Below are 25,536 nucleotides of genomic sequence, written 5' to 3'. Positions count from 1 at the left end.
AACACGGGTCAAATGGTCCCTCTCCAGAGCTGCTGCAGCGGCAGGAAACATTATTAGAAGTGAGCCGTTAGCGGGCATCGGGTGTGGATGAGGTCTGTGGAGTTTTGGCTGCCAAATAAAGACTTTATTGTTGTCATTCCGCCTTTCCCAAGAGCCCTCTCTCTCTCTCCTCTGCTCCCTCCCTCCTCTCTGCCCTCCCCCCTCTGATCTGTCCCTCCCTCCCCTAACCTAACCTCCCCACCCCAATAGGATCTGGTGGAAGAAAATCAGGCAGACACAGATCGGCACCGCTGGGAGACAGAGCTTCCAGCTCGCTCTCTGCTGCCACAACTCCAGCAAAGGGTAGGGAGGAAGAGAGGAGTGGCCCGTCAGAGGAGAGGCAGGTGTGTTCAGGTAAGTTTAGGCAGTGGGGAGAAGACTGGAGACTTGGGGCTCCTTCCTCCAGGGGTTCCTCCAGCTCTGTCCAATTTTCCTTTCCTCCCTCCTTCCCTTCTTCCTTCTGTTTTTTCCTCTCCAGGAGCTCAGACTTCATTTTCCCCATTTCTCTCGGACACCCTCTTATCTCTTCAGCATCCCATGTCCTTGTGTTTTCTTGCTGCTAAAGTGAAACTTTCTTAGTGCAGATGTTTGTTGAACACCCAGAGCTGTGTCGCACACAGAATTTCAACAGAGCAGGTGTTGCCATAGAAACCGGACACTAGAACCCAAAAATTCTCTGCACCTTTCACGCACTGTCACACATTGCAGAAGACAGAGAGAAGACAGGCTGGCACGCGCGCGCGCACACACACACAGGGTCTTGCCTCTTACCCTCTCACATGCTTCCTCAGCTGCCTGACCAGAGCGTTCTCCCGCTGAGATGACAGCTAAAGGACATTCACGTCTTGGCTGAGCAGGGAGGACATGAGCAACAGGAAGATTTTCTTCTTTCTTTTAAGCTTAATTGGGCAGGAGGGAGAGAAAAGTGGCTCTCCAGCCTGCACGGTCTCCTCCCAGCTGCCTGAATTCCCGTCTCCTTCATCTGAACCACTTGGCTCCTGCAAAGAGAAGTCAACCTAGTGTGCAAGCCTTGGAGGCCCTAAGGCCAACTTAATGGTTCTTCTCTTTCCTGCAGGTAGTCAGAAACACATTTCTCTTTGAAGCTATTCTGGGATTATCCTGACAACATTCAGCTGGTAAGGGAGCTTGGTGTAGAGGAAGGGGGAGCAAGCAACAGGGAGGGGAGCCTGAGAGCTTTATTACATAACTCCCTCCTCTCCAGCAACAGAGGAAGGCCCTGGGCAGTTAGACAGGGAATAGAGAAGGTTTGCTTAAAACAGGGCAAACACTACAGACCACTGAACAGAGCCCAAAATGTCCAGAGCTCTTTTAACACATCCTGAGACTCCCCTAGTGTTCACTGTATGGAGGGCTATTATGGCTTCCTAGAAAAGGAGCCCTAGGGTCTTCACAGTGGGGGACTGACAGTGACTACTAGAGGGAATAAGGCATTCTCTTATGATTGTTCCTCACCCCACCCCACCCCACCATCATCCTTATAAGCCCAGGTAACCATATTCCTGGAGAACATTCTAGAAAGAAAGAAAGTTACCTCATGATAGCTCTTCTTACCTGCTAGGCTACCTATCCCAGGTACCCAAGAGCTAGTACTGGCCACTGGCCAGATCTCTTCTCCCCGTGTCCCACAGCTCTGTCCCTTTTGACTCAGAGGACAGACCCGTTGATAATATGTTCCTTACCCACCCTCACCTTCCTGGAGGGCATTGTGAGTAGAGCATCTCAAGGCTAGATGTAACAACAACAACAAAAAGGTAGGCAGGGAGAAGCCTTAGATCTCAGAAGGAGCCACAACCAGCAGAAAAGAGAGACATCTGTTTGCTGGCCAAGGTCCCCATCTCTGCAGAAAGCAGCGAGCTGGGTTAGTCAGTCAGGATGGAGAGACACAGTGGGCTTTGCTCAGGTGTCTGGGGAGTTCCAACCAGCTGATTCTGAATGCCGGGCCTTCTGAGCTACAAAGCGGATAAAGTTCCTCTGAGTGGAAGAACCAGTATTCTATACTGTAAGAAAGACTCCTGCCTTCCAGCAGTAGAGGAATGGAGGGTATTAACCAACCAGGCTGATGGGGGGAAATACCATTACTTCAAAGTGGTATCAGAAACCCCTTGACATAAGCAAACACACACTTCACACGTCAACTGACTTTACCCTCACAGTTCTGTAAATAAACTCTCCCGGCCCGTTTGCACAGTCTCCTTTCTAGAACAGCCCTTCAGATGCATGAGCTCATCCCATGCACACACAGATGTCAAGCCTGGGGCCCAAGGGGAGAGTCATAAGCAGGATTCAAGCCCAAATCCACGCTGTCAGGACTGAAATTTGAATTGTATTGTAAACTGCCTTAGGAAAGGCTTCTAAATACAGAGCATGAACTGAGGTTGGGCAAAGCAGCAGCCTTTTGAGAGCCAGTGCTGGAGAGCTGAACTGTGTGAGTTTGAGGGGCATGATCAACAAATGCCCAATTGATTGAGGGTGAGCGGGGCCCAGTAAGGACTGAAAATTGAACGGGATATCGGGAGGTATGCTTTCAGAGGCCTAAGTGATTTTAAGCATAGACACTATACCCTAAGGGATCTAATGATGTGGAAGGCAGGAACATAGAGGCCTGGCTTTTTTGGGGAGACTACAAGCCCCTCTGGGGTAGAGTTGCCTCCACTCTGTCTCAGCACCTCTTTGTAGAGCTTTAGGACAGCGGCGCTAGAGAGAACAGCTGTACAGTGAGAACTTCCCAGAAGCCTAGGACAGCCTGGCTTAGCAGGAAGGGGTGTGCCTGAGGAAGGCCTTGGGAACTTGGGAATGGACACAGTTGCCTTGTGCACTCTGCACACAGATCTCTGGTTCAGCCCAGGGCTGAAAGAGGGGAGGGCTGATCCTCTTCTCTCAGGGAAATTCCCCCACTTGAGATCCAGGGAGCTGGTTTGGGGGAACCTCCTGGGGCTCTGGGAGGAGCGTGGCTAGCCCTGAGATTCAGAGGAGTGTCCAAAGGACTAATGGGACGGTATGGGTTCTTAGAGTCTGGCCTGGAGAGAAGGATGAGGAAGGCCTGAGGCAGGCAGGTAGAACTGAGTGGCCTTCCCATGTGGATAGCCCTGGCAGCGGAGCCATGGCTGCCCAGCAGGAGGACACTGAGACCCACCCCTACCCCCAGCAGCAGAAGCCAGCTGTCCAGGCCACTGTGCAGGCTCTGCTGGCTCCCCTGGAAAGCTTTGCTTTGGCTAACTTAGTGCCCATTACTTCACCTTGGAAGTGCTTTTGGCACTAAGGACAACCAAGGGAACTGGGGAAACTTCCGTCGGACCTAATTTTGGCCTTAGGGCAAGGTTTCACACAGCAAAAGGATAATATTTTGCCTATAGACTTTTGGGTAATTCATAAAGAGATTCGAAAAGAACAATAGCAACAAAAAACAAAGGTCAGGGTTGCAAAGGCTGGTGCTCTTAAGTGGTTTTGGAATGGAACACTTGACCCTTTGTTTCTATGTAGTATAACTATTCTATTTTCAAGAAAATCGAAAGCCTTACCAAAAAAAAAAAAAAAAAAAAAGCTAATTCACAACACACCAATTACAGAGTAACTGGAACTGAGCAACAAGGCTCAAATTCAAGTGCTGCAGGGAACATGTTATCTTTTTAGCTCTCAAAGAAGCCTCAGTGCAGATAAACCAAGAGCCTAACTGCAGGTCCCTTGTCACAGAAGGCCCAGGGGAAAATGCCCTCTAGATGTACCTGAGAGTTTGTCTGACAAGAAACCCACGTCAGAGAGACAGAGAAACTCCCCATTCTACCTTCCTTCCCGCTTAGACCAACACACAAAGCTCACACATGCATTCAGGGCCCTGAGAATGAAGTGTGTGTGTGTGTATGTGTGTATGCATGTGTGTGTATGTGTGTGTGTGTGCATGTGTGTGTTTATGTGTGTATGTATGTATTTATGTGTGTGTATGTGTGTTTGTGTGTTTGTGTATGTGTGTGCAAATATTGTTAGGGATAGACACAGCTAAACTCTGTCTACCAGGGCTGACCTGTTTGTCTATTTTTTGTCACATTTAGCTCTCCACTTGAGCATCTAACCCACCATTTGGAGATCCCTCCACCCCTTGCTCCTTTGCTTTGACCAAAGCAAGCAGAAGATGGTCCCCAGGACAAGCAAAGGAAGATTTGACATTGATATGGGCTCTGGGGTAGGTGGGAGGTGGAGGCCTAGTCTGGAGGCCATGATCACAGGATCCAAGTACAAGCTGGGGATGCACTTCAGCCCATCCTGCGTCTGGGAACCCCAAGAAGCCAGTGCTCTGAGAGCTAGGGTAGTGAGGAAGACGCAAGGTGAGCCGGTGCTGTGGTCTAGAAAGTATCAGGCGTGGGTGCTATAGGGATACAAAGTACAGGGCCCCTCTCCCTGGGCCCTTCCCACCCCAGGCCGAGAGGGGAGTGAGCCATGGGAGATGCCACTCTCCACCTAGAATGGGCTTCAACTGCACAAGTGAGCAGAGCCACCCAAGACATGCCTTCTGCTCTTGGTCCCAGTGTCACCCAGGATACCAGGAAGCTTTTCCTGATACACCCCATTTCAACACTGCCAATTCCAAAGTGTATGGAGTGACAATACTGGGTCTAAAGAAAGGAAAGTGTTTTCTCCACATCTTTCTATTCCTTTCCTGTTTATTTTCCCAAGGGCCTCAACATCTGGGGAAGAATTCTTGGCACAGCCGGTGCTGGCAAAGACCAGCAGCCTCTGAGCCAAGTGCAGAGAGGGAGACAGCACGGGTGAGTGGGTGACTGCTGCTTTCTGAGCAGTTTCCTTCCAGGAGACCTCTTGGATTTTTGTCCTGTGCTTGCTGTCACACAGCCTCCTGGCCTCCCCAAGCCACTTCTTCCGTCCCGCCACAGCGGGGGCTGGACATGGTGGGTGGATTGCCAACCATTTTTTAGCAATGAAATGTTTTCCTCTTCAAATGCTTTGTCTGACCACCCTCTCATGTGTGTGTGTGTGTGTGTGTGTATGCGTGTGTGCGCATGTGCACGCGTGCTTATCTCTCTCAGTATTTCTATCTCTGTCTATAACAGATTTAAGGAACAAAGCTGTTCCAGGTAGCACTGGCATCACCCTGGGGGACCTTTCTCAGTGTCCCTCCTCACAGGGTGCACAGGAATGTAGGCACTGTTTGAAAACCACTGCCATATAGGATTTGGAAGGAATTTTCCAGATCCGCCACTTAGGACACTGGGCCAAATCCCAGCATCTCCTGAAAAAGGCAGAGAACGGGGATATAAAGAGCGTTCAGCAGATTCTGAATGTCACTCCATGGCAGGGCACTAGCTTGAGCACTCTCCTTATAAGAGCAGGTGTGATACTCTCAGGTTACAGATGGAGAACACACACACACACACACACACACACACACACACAAACACACGGGCTCCCAACATGTCCCAGGATTCCTGGTTCCCAGCACCTTGTGCTTTCTACCAAATGCACCTTCCCACAAGAAGCTGAGCACTTGGCTCAGCAAGGTCTTTGTGAAGAAATCCATAGCCTGCTCTTCAGGCCCCTGGCTCGGCCTCTCTCCACAGGATTTAGTTTTGGAGAGGCCCTGCTGCAGAGACAAGCCTTCTGTTCCTGAAGCCCAGCAGGCTAAGTACTCCCAGTTTCCTTCCCGGCAGGTACATCACCCTGGATCATGAGGGCATCCTTCTTCTGGCTCCTCCCACTTCTCCTCATCTTGGCCTCAGTGGTTCAAGGCCAGCCAGCGCGCCCCAAACCTGGGACTAGGCGGAGACCCAAGCCGAGGCCCACACCCAGCTTTCCTCAGCCCCACGAGCCAGCAGAGCCTACAGACCTGCCTCCGCCCCTTCCTCCCGGCCCTCCATCTATCTTCCCTGACTGTCCTCGGGAATGCTACTGTCCCCCTGACTTCCCATCAGCCCTCTACTGTGACAGCCGGAACCTCCGCAAGGTGCCTGTCATCCCACCCCGCATCCACTACCTTTACCTGCAAAACAACTTCATCACCGAGCTCCCTCTGGAGTCTTTCAAGAACGCCACAGGCCTGAGGTGGATCAACTTGGACAACAACCGGATTCGCAAGGTGGACCAGAGGGTGCTGGAGAAGCTCCCCGGCCTGGTATTCCTCTACATGGAGAAGAACCAGCTGGAAGAGGTGCCGTCCGCTCTGCCCCAGAACCTGGAACAGCTGAGGCTGAGCCAGAACCACATTTCCAGGATCCCGCCGGGAGTGTTCAGCAAGCTGGAAAACCTGCTGCTCCTGGATCTGCAGCACAATCGGCTGAGCGACGGCGTCTTCAAGGCCGACACCTTCCGGGGCCTCAAGAACCTGATGCAGCTCAATCTAGCCCATAACATTCTCAGAAAGATGCCACCCAAGGTGCCCTCGGCCATCCACCAGCTCTACCTGGACAGCAACAAGATCGAGACCATCCCCAATGGATACTTCAAGGACTTCCCCAACCTCGCCTTCATCCGCATGAACTACAACAAGCTGTCAGACCGAGGGCTCCCCAAGAACTCCTTCAACATCTCCAACTTGCTGGTCCTCCACCTGTCACACAACAAGATCAGCAATGTGCCAGCCATCAGCAACAAGCTGGAACACCTGTACCTCAACAACAACAGCATCGAGAGTGAGTTGGGGCGGGGCGGGGCAGGATGGGGGGGCCAGCCGTAGGGGAGAGCAGAGACTCAGTGTGGCTACTTTCTGAGGAGCACCACAGTGGGGTTACAAGAAGCAACTATTGGGAAAGAGGTATAGCCTTCTAGGTTTTTTTTTGGGGGGGAGGTGGGCGGGGAGGTTAGTTGTTTTTTGTTTGTTTTGTTGTTGTTGTTTGGTTTTTTTGTTGTTGTTGTTGTTTTTGTTGTTTTGAAGCAGGGTTTCTCTGTGTAGCCCTGGCTGTCCTGGACTCACTCTGTAGACCAGGCTGGCCTCGAACTCACAGCAATCCACCTGCCTCTGCCTCCCTGGGATTAAAGGCGTGCGCCACCACTGCCTGGTTTAGTTGGCTTAGAAGTCTTTCTAATATGTACATAAGCTTATGTTCTGTCCTTAGTACTGAAGAAAAGAGGGCGGAGTCCCACTAGTTTTGACTGTGGCCTCACTCACTATTTACTGCATCTGTGTGACCTTGGAAAGATATCCGACACACATGGAATGTTTCCTTACCTGAAAATGAGGGTGGCAATAGTATTTCCTAAAACAAAGTCAGCAGGATGGCCTAATCATGTGTGGATGAAGTGTGCTGAGCACCATCCTTTAAGGCATGAGGTCTTCTTTCTCAATTCCTTCTCATCAGTTTCTTGGACCAGGAGATCTGTAAATAGGACAGACACACAGAAATACTGCTGGATATGTTCCTAAGAGCAAAACAGGATACAAAGTACCCGGAGTCCTGGGCCTGCCCACTGCAAAAGAAGCCAGCAGCAGCCACGGCAGGGGACTTCCTATTCCGAGCCTTGCTTGTAAGAAGTCTGTGAAGGGGACTCAGAGAGGCAGCTATGTAGTCAGGGTGTAGACCTGCTAAAGACTGTTCATCTCCTTTCTGATTCTATCTGGAAGGCCGCAGTGTCCAGCAGCACAGTGTCCCTAGGGCACACTCACAGGGTCCTGAACTTGGGCTCAACTGTAGCCCAGGCCATGAGGCTGGAGCTCAGTTTTGCTTCAGTCAAAAATGTCAGGCCAGGCATGGTGGGACATGTGTGTAACCCTAGCACTTGGTTGGTGGAGGCAGGAGAATCGCAAGTTCAGGGCAATCCTCCATGACACCCTGTCTCAAAAAAAACTCTGTCAACTGGGTATGGTGGCACACGCCTGTAACTCTGACTCTCCGGAGACTGAGGATGGAGGATGGAGAGTTCAAGGTCAGCCTAGGGAGTAAAATCCGGTCTGAGCAGAGCATCTGCACAAAGGCTCAGAAAAAGAAGCAGGTTGTTTAGTTGGTTGGTCCTTGAGCAAGTCGTTCCTGTAAGAAATGCAGCAGCCCGTCATCCCCAACTGAAATCATTTTACAAATGAGTAGACTGAAATTAGGTGATGTACAGTCACACCTTCCCAGAGTCACCCTGTCCCGAGAGGAGGCTGGTAGGTAGCCTTCAGAACCAGGGCTTCACAAGAACTCCTTCAACCTCTCCAACTTGCTGGTGCTCCACCTGTCACACAACAAACTCAGCAATGGGCCAGCCATCAGCAACAAGCTGGAACACCTGTACCTCAACAAGAGCAGCATCCGGAGTAGAGTCCACACTCCTGGTTGTCACACACGCCCCTCCATCCCCCCCCCCACCCCCTCACCCCTACACCGCTTTCCTCACCTGTGCTGCCAGCTCCCCAGCAGCTGACTTCTCCTGCTTCTTTCTCTACAGAAATCAATGGGACCCAGATTTGCCCCAACAACCTGGTGGCCTTCCATGACTTCTCCTCGGATCTGGAGAACGTGCCACACCTGCGCTACCTGCGGCTGGACGGAAATTACCTGAAACCGCCCATCCCACTGGACCTCATGATGTGCTTCCGCCTCCTGCAGTCTGTGGTCATCTAGGGTGTGCCCAGAGCTGGACCTCCTCTGACAGCACTTGAAGGCTGGTGGCCCCAGCTCTGGAGTCCACTGTTTTTATCTGTCTCCCAGCCCTTTATCTCGTTCCCAGCCCTGCCTTTCCTCTCACCTCTTTCTGAGGATGGGAGCTACCATAATGCCCTGCTCCAGCTCTAAAGCAAGATTCCCCACCCAGTCCAAAGACACCCTGCCAGCCAAAACCTCTGGTCTTCTTTGGTCTCCCTTTGCTTCAGAAACATAGATGTCTGCCAACAGACATACCCCCTCCCCCCTTCCCCTCCCCCTCCCTCTCTTCCCCTCCCCCTCCTCTCTTCCCCTCCCCCTCCTCTCTTCCCCTACCCCTCCCCTCCACTCTCTTCTCCCCTCCTCCACTCTTCTCTCCCGGGTAAGGCTGGGCCATGGACTGCCATCTTATTTTAGTCTTAGTGGAGTTGGAAGCGGAAGTCATCCCAGAGGGGAGCCCTGGAGGGTTCTGCTGAGAACTCACTCCTCCACTTTGAGCAACTCTGTTTCAGGAAGGCGGACAAACCAAGGTCTCCTGGGCCAAGATCCCTTCTAAAACTGTTGCTCTGCCTTCCTGTTTCCTGACACCAGACAGACATGACCCTGCTCTCTGCTGTTTCACGTTCTTCAGGAAGGAAGTGGGAGGGGATGACTAAGGTGGGGTGAGGGTCAGGGTTCCCCACAAGTATTTCCAGCCCTCCCTCCTCTTCCCTTCTCTCTCCTCTTCCTCTGGGGCAAACAGGACACACCCCCCTTGACTGGGCCTCAGAAAGGATCAGCCAGAGAGAAGTATGGTTCAAGGGACTAGATTTCGGCTAATAGGTGGTGGCAGGGATGGTCAGAGCCCCTGGATGGGCCTGTGTGGATGTAGATGCACCCTACAATCTCCCTTACCCAAGCTTGACGAGAAGTTCCAGGCCTCGGAGGACAGTGTTCACAGGGGCGGGCCAAGAGGCAGCAGCTCAGACTCATCTGCTCTCTATTACATGCAGGACCCAGCCATCCCTTCCCCAAAGGCAGTTCCCGAGAAACCCGGGAGAAAGGGGTGGAGCACCTGGAAATCTCCCAGAAGCCTCTTCCACACTAGGGATAAGCCTCCACCTCTAAGGCGGACTCATCAGTGACATCTGGTGGCTGGTGAAGGTCACAGCCGACTCCACTGTCCTTGGGGTGATGTTGCAAACCCCTGATTCTCTGGGGGTAAAGAGCAGTGGGTGACTGGCTGAGTGTCTTTCTCCTGCTGGGTCTAAAGGGAAGGGCGGAAGTGGGGGCTCGTTCCCAGGATGAGTGAGTATGGATGGGGACTCTTTGAGAGTCCGAGGGAAGCTGGTTTGACCTTGGCCTCGTCAGGTCTCTTGCTCTCAGCTTCCACATCAGTGTGATGCTCCTCCAAGGTCCTCTCACAGCTCCTGTTTTTGTGTCTCTGCACCCTCCATACCCAACACAGGACAAGTGGGATCAACCTCCCCTTGCAGTAATTTATTCCCGGCATAGAGTGCCCCTCCCCCAAAGATGTCCCCACCCTCCTTTCTTAGCCCAGGTGAGCAACTTGGCAGGTTTCCAAGACTCTGGGCTTCTGGCCTTTCCCTTCCTTTCATCTCCCTCTAGGGAAGGCTGCCCTTGCCCCGCTGCAGTTCCCTGCGTGTAGAATGTTCTAGAAGTGAAGAGAAGCAGGGGGCTCACCTTCATTAGGATGGGGAAGGCTCCGGAGGCTTTGTGCTTCTTCCACGGAAAGAGTGTCACACAGCTGTTTTAAGACATTGGATTAGGTCGGCCCCCTCATCCAGAAATCCCGTTTATATTCGCCATCACATTTCTCCTCTGCTCATTAGTGAAAACAGCCCCCACTTAACACAACCTCTTCCTCCACCCCCACCCCCACCCCCCCCCCCCACCCCCAGTCCCCATGCTGTGCAGCTTCCTCGTTCTTCCTGGCTGCAGCTGGTTTCTCCAAGGCTCCTGCTTAAAGTCAATATATTACTACGGCTGAAAGCAACCTGGTGCTATGGCCTGGACAAGCCCCTTCTGCACCTAGGCACAGCCTGCAACCCCAGCTCCTTTGGTGACGCCTGTAGGGAGCACAGCTCTGGTGGCTGCTAGGATGGGGGTGGGCACTGATCCTGCAAACCTGAACTGACGTCACATCATTGGTATTCCGTTATCCAACCTGGACCACGCCAGCTTCCTCCACTGTTCTCTGCAGCTGTCAGGTAGAGGGGCTCACAGGAGACACACGCACAAAGGCACACACAGAGTGCTGGTTGCCTTTGGGCTTAGAAAGCCCCCTCCTCACACAAGTTCATTCGCTCAGTGACATTGGCCATCTATAGTTGCAGCTGCGTGGGTGTGTGCTCTGTACATCTTACCTATCCTCTCAAAAAACTATGCTTCCAACTTTTGACAAGCTTCATAGCAGAGGAAATAAAGTCATATGGAATACACCCAGCATGAACCTGTCCTGAGAATGGACCTTAGAGCTGTCTTGTCACCACACTCCCTACATATTGCTGAAAAGATGAACAGAGAAAATATTTCTTTAAAAGTGTTTTTAGATTTGTGTGTATGAGCATTTAGCCTGCATGTATGTATGTATGTATATATATGTATGTATGTATATATATATATATGTATATATATATATATATATATATATATATATATATATATATATATATGAATGAATGTGCGCCACATGCATGCTTGGTGCCCACAGAGGTTAAGGTGGTACTGGATTCCCCTGGAACTGGAATTATGAATGGTTGAGAGTCTCCACGTGGGTGCTGAGAACCGAATCCCGGTCCCCTAAATGAGGAACAGATGCTCTTAACTCTCAAGTCAAGTCTTCAGGCCCCAAAATACCTTACTAGGAAATTCCTAGGAGCCAAGGGTGTTGATGCACACTTTTAATCCCAGCACCCAGGTGGGCAGAGGCGGGCAGATATCTAGGAGTTTGAGACCAGCCAAGGATAAATAATAAAATCTTGTCTCAAGAGGAAAAAAATAAATCTCGCAGGAGAGATATCCCAAAACCTATTCTCGGAGAATAATTTCCCGCTAAAACTCATAACCTTCATGAAAAATTATTCCTAAAGTCAGATCAGAAATCTAATAGTTCCATCTGATATCTCTCTCTCTCTGTGTCTGTCTGTCTGTCTGTCTCTCTCTCTCTCTCTCTCTCTCCCTCCCTCCCTCCCTCTCTCTCTCTCTCTCTCTCTCTGATTTATTATTTATACAGTGTTCTGCCTGCACGCCAGAGGAAGGCGCCAGATCTCATTATAGATGGTTGTGAGCCACCATGTGTTTGCTGGGAATTGAACTCAGGACTTTTCGAAGAGCACACAGTGCTCTTAACCTCTGAGCCATCTCTTCAGCCCCTGACCAGGGCTCTCTTTTGGAGGGAAATTTTGGCTACAGAAGGAGGTTCTCCGCCCTCCCAACCTAGGCTATCTTGTGTAGGATGAAAACTGACAGATGCCTTCACCCCTCCCTTCCTGCCTGATTCGTGTGGCTTCAAATCAACTGTGTGCCAGGCAGGTCCCAGTTAAGAACTCAAGGGTGGGCAAGGCATACTCCATGCCATTAGGGAATTAATAGCTTGACAAGGAGGGTAGGGTGTATCCACGATTTTTTTTTTTCTTAACTGTAATGACGTTAACTATATGCAACTGAGAGGGGACCTTTTCCCTCTGCCTGGGTGAAAAGCACGTGAGGCGGCTCTAAGGATCTAGTTTTGCCAGATAAGAGGAGAAGAAAGCATATGACTTGGAAGGAAACAGCGAGTACAAAAAAAAAGTTGGGGTTTGGACCACAATGGGGTGGGCGGGGGTTCCAAGTTTTCAGCAGTAAATACGAAAAGGCAGGCGGGTCCCTGAACTTTCCACTCTACTCTCTCACTGCCCACAACCCACAACACGGCAGCAGCAGGGTCAGCTGGCCAGACTTCTGCCCACATAGCCTGCTGCTTCCATTCCATCAGCACACCTCACGTCTCCGCTAAAGGGCTGGGCTGGCCAGGCTCCCAGATCAGGGGCTGCGCCCGCCGCTTCCCACATAGGTCCACGTTCCCATGCACTGACGGCCCCCCCGCCCCCGAAATCCATGGGAACGACCGCAAACTTGAGAAGGCGGGAATAGAAGCTGGGAGAAAGTGTAGGATGAGAGCCTGCAACGCAAAGAGTTTGCTTCGGGGTGGGGTGGGGTGGGGAGTGCGTGGGAGCCGGCGCGTGCGCGGTGCAGGACTGGCTGCGCCACCTAGGGGTGCGGGGGCGGATGCTCAGGGGAAGGAGGGGGGCGATGTGAGGGAGAAAGACGGGAGTGTGGAGGGGGGTGTGTCACCGGGAGTGGCGACAAGGGTGGGAGCAGGTGGCGGGGAGAGTGAATGAGCAGTCTCATCTGCATTCTTTGCAGGGATAAATGACGTGGAGGTAGGAGGGGAGCGCGCTCTCGTCTGTCGGTAGAGAGTGAGGGTCTCCGGAAGAAAAGAACGAAGGAGCAGGGCCAGCCAAGTGTGCCATCTGCTTCGAGGGCGTCCTAGCTTAGCTTGGGACTTTTATCTTCCTCCACCCAGTCGAGCTTCTGAAGCTATCACTCCCCAGATGGGGGAGATCTCCGAGACAAAACAGCCTTGTTCTGGCAGATGGCCTCTTGGGTTGCCCCTTCCTACACCAGCTGAGGCCTCCTGGGGTCTAGCTAGTTTGTCCGCCCACTCACCTGGCATTGCAAGCTGGACTGGGTTCTGCTGAGGCCATCTGTTCTGGGGGGCACAGACTCACCGTGACTTTAGGATTCCTGGGATGAGAGCTTAGCCTCGTGAACCCAGAAGACACTCAGAACGTGCTGGCCTCGGCCGCAGATGACCGTGGACCAATCATTTCCGCTCTTTGGCCCCCTGTTTCCTCCTCTACAATAAGGAGTTTGAATAGATGGGGACTTGAGGGGACCTCCCAGCTGGGACTCAGGACATGGGCTGAGGAAAGGAAGAGGGAGTGGAGAGCATCAGAGGAAAGCCGCAGAGTGGCTTTCTCCAGCCCCTCTCCTCCTTTGGGGGATATCTGGGGCATATCCCAAGGAAAGATGGGACCCCTGAGAAGTCGGGGTGGGAAGGAAAGGGCTAGATTCCAGGCCAGAGACCACGCGCAATGGCATGACATCTTGGGTGTTTGTAAGCCAAAGCCCCCACTCCTGTCCCTGTCCTTTTTTTCCTACAGGAGTTAGAGAACTTCCTGTGTAGTCCTTGGTGACCAACGTCTGTGAACTTGAAGTTGGTCTTCAAATCCTACCCCTCTCTGTTTCCCTATGCATCACCCAAGCCCTAAAACCATCCTTGGTGATTTCGTTTGATATGATTCCCGGCGTGTTAGGGGTAGGGTAGGTTGGGGTGCCCGAGTGGGTTGGGGTGCCCCAGTCCATACTCCCTTTTCTCTTTGGACTCCACCTATGAAATCAAGTGTCATCATTCCTGAAGGGGTGCGATGGAGGACGGGGACAGAAAGCTCCGTCCCTCCAGGTAACCTAGCCCAGCCTTCTGGAAAACTCTCAATCTGACTGACCAACCCTCAAAGACCAGAAAAGAAGGCATGAGGGTCATGGTGTGTGTGCGTGCATGAGTGCACACACACATGAGCAAAGAATTCCTGCTCATTAAGTGAAGAAATGAGATTAGGGACCCCTGAGGGAAAAGGAAGGAAAACAGCAGGGCATCTTTAAGAATGGGAAATCTAATTAGACACATGGCTCCCTGGGCCAACTATTTGTCTTCCCACTGGCCAATAGTTGAGGGAGTGTCTAGCTGTCCCATAGACTAACAGGCAGGCATCCCTCCATCAGAGCCTTTATCTCCCTGGAAGCTGTCGGGCCAGACAGAACCAATCGCACCTAAAAGGTAAGGTCCAAGGTTGGAAGAAGCCTCCAGGGCACTGGCATGGAAACGGAACAGTCAGGGCTGGGCAGACTGGCATGGACAGGGTGCAAGGCTCTAATCAAGGACACTGGGAGAGGCTTCCAGTGGTCAGCACACTGCCTTGGGGATAGTTTAAAAGAGCGTAGGTTTTGGTTTGGAGTGGAGGCAGGGAACAAAGAGATACCACCTCTTACTACGGTTGGGTTTACCCTTCAGCCTGGCTGAAATCAAGAAGAAATCTGCACAGCAGCCTTTAGGAGGGCTGTGCAATTAGACACAGCCTGGCTACGGTGGTGCAGGCACTTCAGTAGCTGTGGCACACACAGTCTTCCACCTGTCTGCACAGATGTGAGTGAACCGCACAGACGTTTGTGCTTGCATGCACATCTTGTACTTACAGTAACCCATGTACACACACATATGTATGCAGATAGCTACTGCGTATTCCTGATGGGAAACACTCCATTAACCACACACAAACCCTCTGCTTTCTGCAGCATCTTTCTAAAAAGTTACGTTTCTAAGTCTACTTTGTGAGCTAACATCCTTCTTTTACACTGTATGTACAAATTACAAGACTTGGTCTCCAAATTGACTGGTTCTTCCCTAAAAGGGCTGGGCCTTGTTAGTTTCTGCACCTCCAGAGACCTGTCCAGAGACTCCAGCTTAATACACACACCATGAATGTTTAAGTGACGACATGAATGAGTGACCTTAGAGTAAGCACAAGTAAGGCTAGGGAGAGACAGCTCAGTAGGTTAGCAAGCTTGCCTAACATGCATGAAGCTTTATGCTAGAGACCCAGCATGTCATACATCAGGCACGATCGTGCACACCCATAATCCCAGCACGTGGGAGATGAAGATGGAGGCAGGAGGATCAAAGTCCTGCTCCACTGCATTATAGGTTTGAAGCCAACCACGAAACCTATCACAAAAACAAAAGGAAACAAAAGTCTCTTTAATGTAGTTTCTCTAAGATTATTTTGTTTTTTGCTTTGATGAAGAGTTTTTTTTTTTTCTGAATATTTGGTTGTTATTAGAGAACATCTGTACAAATGTGTGTGTCCAATGTGAGGGTGAGTGGACAAAGGTCTTTTGTAAACACACCTGTGCTGAGATGAGTGAACCAGCCTACAGAAGCGGTCTGCGGGACACGCCCGCCGCCCCCCCCCCCCCCCCCGCCCCCTGACACAGCCATGTCCTTAAGGAGCCTTAGCGTGAGATAAAGATGCCAAGTAGGCTTCTGTGATGGAGGACAAGAGTGAGCAAGCGTACAGGCTGGAGACTGGGCACCTTTGTGGGCTTCCCACAAGGCAAGCTCAAAATAACGGCCCCTCTACCACCCACCCACAGGATGTGCAGCAAAGGGATCCAGCCATTCCCACTCCTGTTCCTCCCCCTGAACCTCATGGAGCTCCTGGCTTTCCTGAGCCTGTTGGCCCTGGTGCTGCAGGAGGCAGAAGCAGCTTCTCTCCCAGGGGAGAGGGAAAGAGAAGAGCAGAGCCAGGAGGAAGGTGACACTTACGCATCCCTGCATGTGGGGAGCTATTATGCCCTGAGTCTAGAAGACTACAGTGAAGTCATTGACCTGAGCAGCTATGAGGAGCCTGCAGACTATGGGGACCAGATGCCTGAGGTGAGGTGACACAGTTGACTTGGAATCCCTGAAAGAAATGGGATTGGGAGCCAGATCTATTTCCACCTGCCCTGTAATACAAATCTCTCAGGCCCCTCAACTCTTTCTCTATATGATGTGAATGTGTGTGTGTGTGTGTGTGTGTGTGTGTGTGTGTGTGTGTGTGTGTGTGTGCGTGTGTGTTCATTAATATGTGTGCAGGTACACATGCAGGTGTCCACATGTGTGGGGAAGTCAGAGGACAGACAACCTTAGGTGTTGTCCCTCGGGAGCTAAAGTTTATCTTGTTTTGTTTAAGACAGGCTTTTTTCAGTAAGGTAGCTTACTGGGCCCGGAGCTTGTCAGGTAAGCTAGGCTGGCTGGCCAGCAAGCCTCCTCTGCACTGAGATTATGAGAATTAGTCAAGATCCCGGCAAAACAAGCAAACTCATGCCCTCGTCTTGCAAGGGGAGCACTTTACAACAGTGCTATCTTCCCTGGCATAAAGTACAAATTCTTATCCCTCCTTAGGAACTTGTCACTTACATGGCACACCTGGTAGGACCAATCCCAGAAGGAGTCTTCATGGGCCAAATACAGTTATGAGCCATGTCATGATTAGGCTGTGAGGGGTGAGGGTCAGCTGTGTCTTCATGTTCCCCCTCAAAAGGGGAGACGCTAGCTTGTTGATTCATAGTCTATCCTCCAGTCTGAAGTTCTTCCCAGCTCCCTGGCCTCTGCAGAGATTGACCTGTGCAGCACGGTACCTAGGCCCAGAAGCCTCTCTGCCCATTTGTGATATGACCAGGGTGTGGGTAGAGAAAGGGGATAGTGCTGACCTGAACAATGCTGAGAAGGAAAGAATAAGTTCCAGCCTGGATGGTCCAGAGGCCCTCCCATACTTCAGCTCTGTGTTGGGACCTTCTGGGTACCTGACCCTCTCACCTTCTCTTCTCTTGACCTCAGTTTCCTCATTTGTATATGGAAGATGCTAGATGCCGTGCTCTCTAGGGTCCCCTCCTTGCTTGCTCTTTTTACCTTCCCTCCCTCTTCTTATTCCTCTCCACATGTTAGAACTTGGTCACTGAGGTTTCCAGAGGCCACAGTTAAGTCCTTCTCAGGCATAGACTGCCCTATGGTATGCTTTGTGCTGTGTCTCCAGGCTAAAGTAAACAGCTCGAGTCTTGCAATGAGAACTAGTCCCACCCAGAGCACTGTGGCTCCAAGGACATCCTCATCGCTCCCCACAATGGCCAGGCCTACCACCACGGGCCTACTGAACTCCCAGAGCAGCCACGGTAAGCACATCCACTCAGAACGTCACAGTAGCCATAGATCCCAGGCCAAGCAACCTCAAGCTAGCACCAGGCAGTTCTAAAGTGGGGTGTGGTGAGGGCTGAGGCCACAGAATCCTGGGTCTGGATTGGCCTCAGCCAGGAGGCAAAGAAGGAGAGGTTGTCGTGGTGAAAACAAGCACTACCACCAAAAGGGGGAGCAGCTGGCTGTCTCTGATACTTTTGTATAAATATTATGCACAGACTGAGTGGGATACAAAGCAAGCAAGAACTCCTACACCCTCGCAAAGCCACCCTACCTTAATTAACAGCCTCATTTGGGGAGCAGTTTGAGTGGTAATTAGATTAGGGATGATTAAAAGCCTGGAGAGGAGAATAAATAACTGTGCCTGTCACTTGGCATGGGAGCAAATGGCTTCTCCACTCACCTTTGCTAGCAGCCCTCCCCCTCCCCCAGGACCTTCCCAGATACTGGGCTGCAGCATCTCTGTCTCTGCTGGGGATCAAAAAAAAAAAAAACTGGGCTACAGGGGAGCTGCAGCTTATCCTGGACTCGCTGGCCCTTGCTGTCCTGTCCTCTAGGATGTTTGCCAGCACGGACCTGGGGTACTGAGATCAGCTGACTGTCCCATAGGGAGCCTGTGAACTCTCACAGCTAGAGTCTCAGACCTGAAGAGACCATCAAGGGTCTCAGGAGCTGGCCCTGCCTTTCTTAGCCTTGGGAGAGGAAGGACACGGGGTCTCTGTCCCCTTCCCTTGCCGGTCCCTGCTGCTGCTTCATTTCTGGGCTGTGAACTTTCTCCCAGTGCCTTTTGCTTACAAAGCCTCCCTCTCAGTAATCTCTGTGATCTTGCGATAGCAAGTGACACGAACGTTGCTCAGCTGTCTGGATTTCTTAGCCACTGAGTGCAGAGAGAGCACCGGGGGCAGAGAACAGGCGAGGGCTGTTTTGCAGCAGAAAATCAGGATGCTGATGACATGCCAAGAGGAAACGGATGCGAGGCAGGCACGGTCCACTCCACCGTGGCTCGGCTATGCTCCCTGGAGCCACATAGGACATGGCCAATTCCTCTTCCTAAGACAGAGGCAGCAGCCGTTGACCACCCCATATAATTCTGGCCTTTTCCATCTACATTGTACCTTTTGACACTTGAGACAGGTCCTCTGGAAAAGAGACAGACAGAGGTCCTAGAAATAGCCACCCAAGTCAGAACTTACAGAGGATCAGGGTCTGATGAAAGCACCGATGGGACTTGCATCAAGTGGTGGCTGGGTGAATCCTCTTGTAGGCCAGTGCTGAGTGACAGACTGAGAGCGACTATGAGTATAGTCTGGGTGCAATGTGCTGGGTGGTTCTGGGGGGGGGGGGGAAACCCGTAGGCAATCTAAAAGCCACAGATGCCCAGCTTAGACATCCACCAAGGCAAAGACCGCTGCACCACAGAGGCTGAAGGGAGTCTGACCAGAGATGTCCCTTTGCTGTGTCTTCTACTCGGCCAGGCCTGCCTACCTGCCTGGTGTGCGTGTGCCTTGGCTCTTCGGTGTATTGTGACGACGCAGACCTCGAGAGCATTCCTCCTCTTCCCCAGATGACGGCTTACCTGTACGCTCGCTTCAACCACATCAGCCACGTCCAAGCTGGAGACTTCAAAGGGCTGAGTGAGTTCTGCTTTGAGAAAGGGGTGACGGCAAGGCAGAGATGAGACATGAGCTTGCTGGTGGTCAAAGGGAGGAGCCCCAATCCTTCTCGGTTCTTTCCTTTAAGAGTTTAAGATGGCAGAGGTAGCCAGTTCTTCTCAGGGAGGATCCGAGGCACAGGAAAAGGAAAGAATGCTCAAGGCAACATTTCCAGGATGTTCCAGCAACCACACCTGTTGGCCTCTGGGCCACAGCCCCACCCCCACCCCAAAAACCTGCTATGGCCTTGACACTGTTCAAAGAGCTTCTTGCTGTTTCGTTGCTATTGCTTATCTCATGCCATATTCTCTGCTTGAGATGGGAGGCCTAGCCTGCTTCCAGCTTCTACCTCGAATTGCTGGTCGTTTTTTGGGTCCTCAATATCCTCCATATAAAGCAAGTTGGGCAGGGGCCAGGGTGTGTGTGTGTGTGTGTGTGTGTGTGTGTGTGTGTGTGTGTGTGTGCAGCAATTCCTGAACTTGTTAGTTCATGTCCTTGCAGGTGGGGGGTGGAGGAGAGGACAACTCTTTTAAGGTGAGTTAACTACCACAGAACCAAAGCTCCAGAGAAAGCTATCTGGGGATGCCATGGTTTTTAAAGGAGACCTGAGTTAACTTTGTTTCTTGTGGCTCGGACCTGGTGCGGGTGGTGAGCTGGTTAGAACTCCCTTGAAAAGGATGGAGCAAGCTGTGGAGGCAAGCATAGCCCATGTGGGGCCAGGAGAGAGGTGCACTCCAGTTTCGTCCTCTGTTCTCTCTCACCGTCCTTCAGCAAAACTGAAAAGGATTGACCTCTCGGGCAACTCCATCTCCTCCATCCACAACGATGCCCTCCGCCTGCTGCCTGCCCTGCAGGAGCTGATCCTCTCGGAGAACCAGCTGGCCGCCTTGCCTGTACTGCCCAGGGGCATTGAGGTCCTGGATGTCCGCCTGAATCGGCTACAGAGCTCAGGGGTACAGCCTGAGGCCTTCCTGGTGAGTCAGGATGTCAGCCCACCATGCAACACCCACCCCACCCATGTACCCTGACCTCACAGCTGCTCATGCTCAACTCTGGTCTGGGGCCTATAAATCAATTCCCATTTTTTCCCCTTCTTTTTCCATTTATGGCTTACTAAGCATTCTTCTCAAGAAAAGGGTAGTTTATATGGCACCATCTTGGTAGCCTCTGCTTTCTCGGCAAATGGGAACTCAGTGCTACCAGGTCTCAGGATCCTGTTAGTGTAGACAGAACACCAGAAGCCAATACCAGCAATCTCCCTTCCCTCTGAGGACACAGCGCTAGCATTGGCCGTTTTCTACGCATCTGCTCCACTCACCCTCTCTGTACCAGCACCCCAGACCTGCTCACCCACTCTGCCCTTGAAGACTCCAGTTCTGTCTGTGGTGCTGACTCTGACTCCAGTTCCTACAAACCATCCTAATGGTTTTGAAATCTACCACTAAGTAACTGGTCACTGACTCTCCATGGTCTGATTCTCAAGAGATACAATTTGATGGATATCTTCGTTAGGGTTTCTCTTGCTGTGAAGAGACACCACGACCACAGCAGCTCTTATGAAGGAATACATTGAACTTGGGGCTGGCTTATTGTTCAGAGGTTTAGTCCGTTATGTCATGGTAGGAAGTACGGCAGCATGCAGGCAGACAGGGTGCTGGAGAGGTAGCTGAGAGTTTTACATCCCACTCAACAGGAAGCAGGAAGAGAGAGTGAGCCACTAGGTCTAGCTTGAGGTTCTGAAACCTCAAAGCCTACTGCACATTTCCTCCCACAAGGCCACACCTCCTAAGAGTGCCACTCCTTATGGGCCTATTGGGGTCATTTTTATTCACACGACCACAATGGGTTACTGGCCAGATTCAATGGAAAGAGTTCAGTCATTTGATACAAATATGATCCTGTAGGGCTACCCAAGGAACAGGGCTGGCAAGAGCCCAGGATATATTACACTGAAGACAGTGAGTGAGTAGACAAGCCTGCCTCCCAACATGCTGGCTGCAGTACTTGGAAAAGGCCTCCAAAGACCAGTTGCTCGTGTGTGTGCGGCCTCTCTGTCTCTTTCAAGTACATCAAACCATATGACAGCATTTCTCTGAATACTGGACTACACACATGGTGGTGGCTCTCTAAGGTTGAGTCATCTAATAACTTCATAGCCCTCCTGGTTTGTGTAAGTAATTTCACAATGACACGCTTCTCAGAATGCAATGCTTGAATCTCAGAATGCAAAGTCCCTAAGCAATGCTTGATTGCAGCAGGTTTCGTTTTGCAAACAAATTCATACTTAGAAGCATCAAATAGATAAATAGTAAGCACACATGCATGCACGCGCGTACACACACACACACACACACACACACACACACACACACACACGAATATATATAATGAGTTTGAGGGCATCCTGGACAACATAATTAAGACCCATGTCTATGACCCTTGACAGCTTGCTGAGTACTGAGGTGTGTCACCATGCTCACCAAGAGCCCTGTGCTCTCTCTGTCACTGCTCTTCCTCACAAATGGCTTCCTCCCTCCCAGTCTTCTGTGTGCTGTGTGCTGTGGGCCTACGGAGGGTGCAGAGAACTGTATCCATGCCACCAGTGGGTGGGATGCAAAACCTGCAGGCACTCGTTTTCTCAGCTGTGCAGGAAGTCCTGTAATCGGCTGTACAGGGCTCTGGCTTCTCCAGCCCTCAGAAACATCAACTGTTTCCATATTAGGAGGTGCTTCTCTGCCTTCACTTGAGCCGATTTACTTGGCCCAGAAAAGGCAGGGGCTTTGGAGCCAAAGGACCTGAGCTTGCTGAGTGAGTCACCTCTGATCTTGTTTCCTACGAAATGAAGGTAGTAATGGCCACTTGACACAGCTGCTGCAGGACTGAGCACCGCGTTTGCACAGATCACAGGGTGACTAAATGCAGGTAGTAGATGCTCTCTGTTAAGACAGACGTAGCTTGCTCCTTGCTGTTCTCAGAGCCTCCTGCAGGCTGAGCTTCCCCAGGTTCCTCTCTGATCACCCCCCCCCACCCCATTCTAACAGCGCTGTTTTGCTCACATACTCTCCATGAGCCTGTGTGCCACTCTGGCACCCCTTGCGCATGCTCTCCATATCCAACCTGAGTGGAGCATTTGGGAGACTTTGCACTGATGGCAGAGAAGTTGAGACTGAACTGAAATGTCCCCTGGTTCTTCCTCCTACCTGTCTCTGCCTCAGTCAGTTTCCCTCAGGCGGCATTAGCAACTCCATTATGCTCCCCCGACTGCCAGCACTCAAAGACAGCAGCTATCCTTAGCTTCCCAAGAGGGGTTAGCATCTGTAGGCTCCTTAAAGAGCCAGTGTCCTGGCTGGGCTTGGTGGTGCACATGGGATTCAGAAGGTATGAAGCAGGGGGACCACAAGATTGAGGCTAGCCTGGGCTATATAAAGAATTCCAGGCCAGCCTGAGGTACAGAGTAAGATTCCAGAGAGGGAGGGAAGAGAGACAGATAGAGAGACACAGAGACAGAGAGGCAAAGAGATAGACAGAAAGACACAGAGATACAGACAGAGAGACACAGAAATAGAGACATGGACACACAGAAAGAGAAAGAGACAGACAGAGAAACACAGAGACGGACATAGACACAGCGAGAGACAGACAGGCAGGGACAACTGCACCCAAACGGGACCACCTGCTGCTGACCTGCTGGGGCAACTTCTTGTGACCAGAGCCTGACAGGACTCAGTGGTCTCCTATGTGTTGTGTCCCCACAGGCACTAGAGAAGCTTCAGTTCCTGTCCCTGGCAGACAACCTGCTGGACTCCATCCCTGGGCCTTTGCCCCTGAGCCTGCGCTCCCTGCACCTGCAGGTGAGGAGACTTGATCAGACCAAGGGCAGAAAATCACTCGCGAGCAGGGTGGAAGGCACATGGCCAGGGAATTCAGGGCATCCGTGTTCTCCACTGTTTCAGAACATTGCCTTCCTTACATGTCAGTATGTCACCTGCTTTAGTGGCCTCACTTTCCCTACCTCCTGTCTCTTCTCATCCCATTAGGGCCTTCACTCTTCTCCTCCCCACTTAGTCTCCTATCCTTTCTAATTTCTTCCCTCTCCACAAGTGTCCTCTTCTCTACCCTGTGTGGCCTCGTGTGGCCTTGGCTCTGCCTGCTTCGGCTCCTCCAGCTGCACAGGAGGCTGTGACCCTTCAGTGCATGCTGTCCCTTCCAGAACAACATGATCGTGACCATGGAAAAGAGACACCTTCTGTGGCACCAGGGAACACAGCCAGGAGCGCCGGCCGCTGGAAGACATCCGCCTGGATGGGAACCCCATCAATCTGAGCCTCTTCCCAGAGGCCTATTTTTGTCTGCCAAGGCTCCCTGTGGGCCGCTTCGCCTAGCTGCCACTGGGCAGGTATGGTTCTCAGAGGCTCGCTGATGGAGCACTCTTTCCCTGCGCCTAACCAGTCATCTGTAGCCATGTTGCAAAATTTCAACACACACACACACAGAGAGAGAGAGAGAGAGAGAGAGAGAGAGAGAGAGAGAGAGAGAGAGCCTTTGCATTTCTCCCTCCTCTTCTCCTCTTTCCTTACACCTTATGGTCCCTGACTCAGAGACCAGCAGCATCCGAAGCAGAGATCTTTTCCACACTCTCCATCCCTGTCTTCCCACACAGAATTCCAGGAGAGACATGAAAGAAAGAGGAGGAAGAGGGGGCAGCAGAGGGACAGAAAGCAAGGATTGAGGGGGAGGGTGGGAGAGGAGAAACACTGGTGTTCTGGAGTCCGCTCTTTCTGACTGGTAGGCTGACAAGACTGATAATTACATTTTCCAGAATTTTGCAGCTCAGTTGTTAAACACAGCCATTATGAAAAATTAAATTATATAACCTTGCAGTATTATTCTGTATTATACTGAAAAAGAACTGGAACGAACCCCGCAAACTCACCACTTCCCAGTGAGTTCACTCTGTCATGGGAGGCAGTCCACATGGCGGTGTGCTACAGGACAATCCTCTCAGATCATCTGGTGGCACTGTGTTGGCTATTTTGAAACTGGCCATGGTGGGAGATTTACAGCATGGAAATCTACGAATGCTGAAAACTAGCAGTGTGTGTGTGTGTGTGTGTGTGTGTGTGTGTGTGTGTGTGTGTGTGTGTGTGTGTGTGCAGACAGCTCTTAAACAGCTTGCCAGCACACCACCAAGAACTATGTTTAAACTAGTGCTCCCCGACCCTGCTCTACCCCTGGCTGGTGAGTACAGCTTCTACAGTAGGGCCCTCCATTTCTTGCTTTTCGTAGTATCTCCTATTCATCTGGAAGGACCCACCCGGAAGGATGGAAAACTGACCTCACTTCTCACCAGCCAGCCCTCTGCCTAGGGCTCGCCTCTCCCCTGGCCATGGATTTCCGTCTTTTTTAGTCGCTCCTATGTGTGCAACCAGCAGAGGGCAGCCTTGTGCAAAGAGAAATAAATAATAGAGCAACTATCTGCAGACTTTGGATCCTGGGGAGGGCCCAGTGCTGAGAGACTGGAAAGAGGAGCAGGGGCTAGCTACTCAACTTCCTCACCGAATGGAGAGAGATAAGGGAACCAACCTTCCCTGTTGCCTTTTTTGTTTTTAAGTATAGTCTTGTTATGTGTCCCAGCCTGGCCCTGACTTTGTCACCCTCCTTGCCTCAGCCTTCCCACAGCTGAATTATAAGCATGTACCACCATGCCCTGCTACCACAATTTTCATAAGGGGGTGCAGTGTTGCACTGAGCCCCAGGTATTGCCTCCTAGGTATTGGCAGAGGCATGGAAAGGGCTTGAGGCGGGTACGGCCTTGGCTCTCTCAGTAGGATTTCGTGTCGTGTGCCTGAGACAATGTTCCTGGTGATAAGGTGAGTGGGCGTGCAACAGAAACTTCTCTTTCCTGGTGGGGCTTAAGATCTAGTACAGAAAGAAAGTCCTCACTCAGTCGGCTACACTGTCAGCTCAGACACACTGCCGGGGAGTTGCAGAAAGTGACAGGAGCTGGCAAGAGGAGACCGAGGCTCAGAGTCTGGGAGACCTCTTTGCAGGACCGGCATTTAAGCTGAAACCGAAGACGCAGTGGGAACCAGCCAAGCCAAGCCAAGGCAACCAACCAAGGTCTCAGGTGGTCTCTGAGCCTGAAGGGACAGGTGCTTATGGGGGCCCACATGGGAGGGAAGCCGTTTATCTGCCTTTCCCCGCCCCTGGTAATACCTCACCACCCGCTTTGGATGCTCACCACAGTCCCAAGAGCAGGGTGATGATTCCCACTCTTCAGATGAAGAGGCTGAGTCCTGAAGAAGGTAAATCGAGTGCCCATCCCCCCATGTTTATGGCCCAAGACTCTTCATACTGGCCCTAGGCTGGTAATGGGGTAGTCTCAGAGGTGCTGAGAGATGCCCTGAACCCTGGCTGAGGTTTCTGT

The 25,536-nt window shown here is 51.6% G+C and overlaps 2 protein-coding genes across 3 annotated transcripts; both read left to right on the top strand.

The window, feature by feature from the left end:
- The first annotated feature begins 241 nt into the window (after positions 1-241).
- Prelp (proline and arginine rich end leucine rich repeat protein) lies at positions 242-8,895 on the top strand. 2 transcript variants are annotated; one of them, XM_051147428.1, is made up of 4 exons: positions 242-393; positions 1,115-1,175; positions 5,718-6,695; positions 8,428-8,895. In XM_051147428.1, exons 3-4 carry the CDS (start codon positions 5,735-5,737, stop codon positions 8,601-8,603), a joined length of 1,137 nt encoding a protein of 378 aa, XP_051003385.1. In that variant the 5' UTR covers positions 242-393; positions 1,115-1,175; positions 5,718-5,734; the 3' UTR covers positions 8,604-8,895. The 2 variants fall into 2 exon arrangements, with proteins under 2 accessions (XP_051003385.1, XP_051003384.1); XM_051147427.1 differs by lacking the exon at positions 1,115-1,175.
- A 6,883-nt stretch (positions 8,896-15,778) lies between these two features.
- Optc (opticin) lies at positions 15,779-23,513 on the top strand. Its single transcript, XM_051147451.1, is given in 7 exon segments — positions 15,779-16,158; positions 17,300-17,435; positions 18,933-19,091; positions 19,881-20,083; positions 22,865-22,960; positions 23,320-23,346; positions 23,348-23,513. Coding segments are annotated over 7 exon segments (1,047 nt in total). The 5' UTR covers positions 15,779-15,876; the 3' UTR covers positions 23,492-23,513.
- The last annotated feature ends 2,023 nt before the right edge of the window (positions 23,514-25,536 follow it).

The sequence above is a fragment of the Acomys russatus genome, chromosome 6 (genome assembly GCF_903995435.1).
Source record: "Acomys russatus chromosome 6, mAcoRus1.1, whole genome shotgun sequence".
In the NCBI taxonomy this organism is placed as follows: domain Eukaryota; kingdom Metazoa; phylum Chordata; class Mammalia; order Rodentia; family Muridae; genus Acomys; species Acomys russatus.
The sequence above is the reverse complement of the archived record's forward strand: the minus strand, read 5'-3'. Positions and strand labels throughout refer to the sequence as shown.

Bases quoted from the DNA above. Each gene is read 5' to 3' on its own strand.
- Prelp (XM_051147427.1), top strand. From the start codon at position 5,735: ATGAGGGCATCCTTCTTCTGGCTCCTCCCACTTCTCCTCATCTTGGCC. The intron at 6,696-8,427 runs GTGAGTTGGGGC...CTTTCTCTACAG, and splicing joins CAACAACAACAGCATCGAGA to AAATCAATGGGACCCAGATT.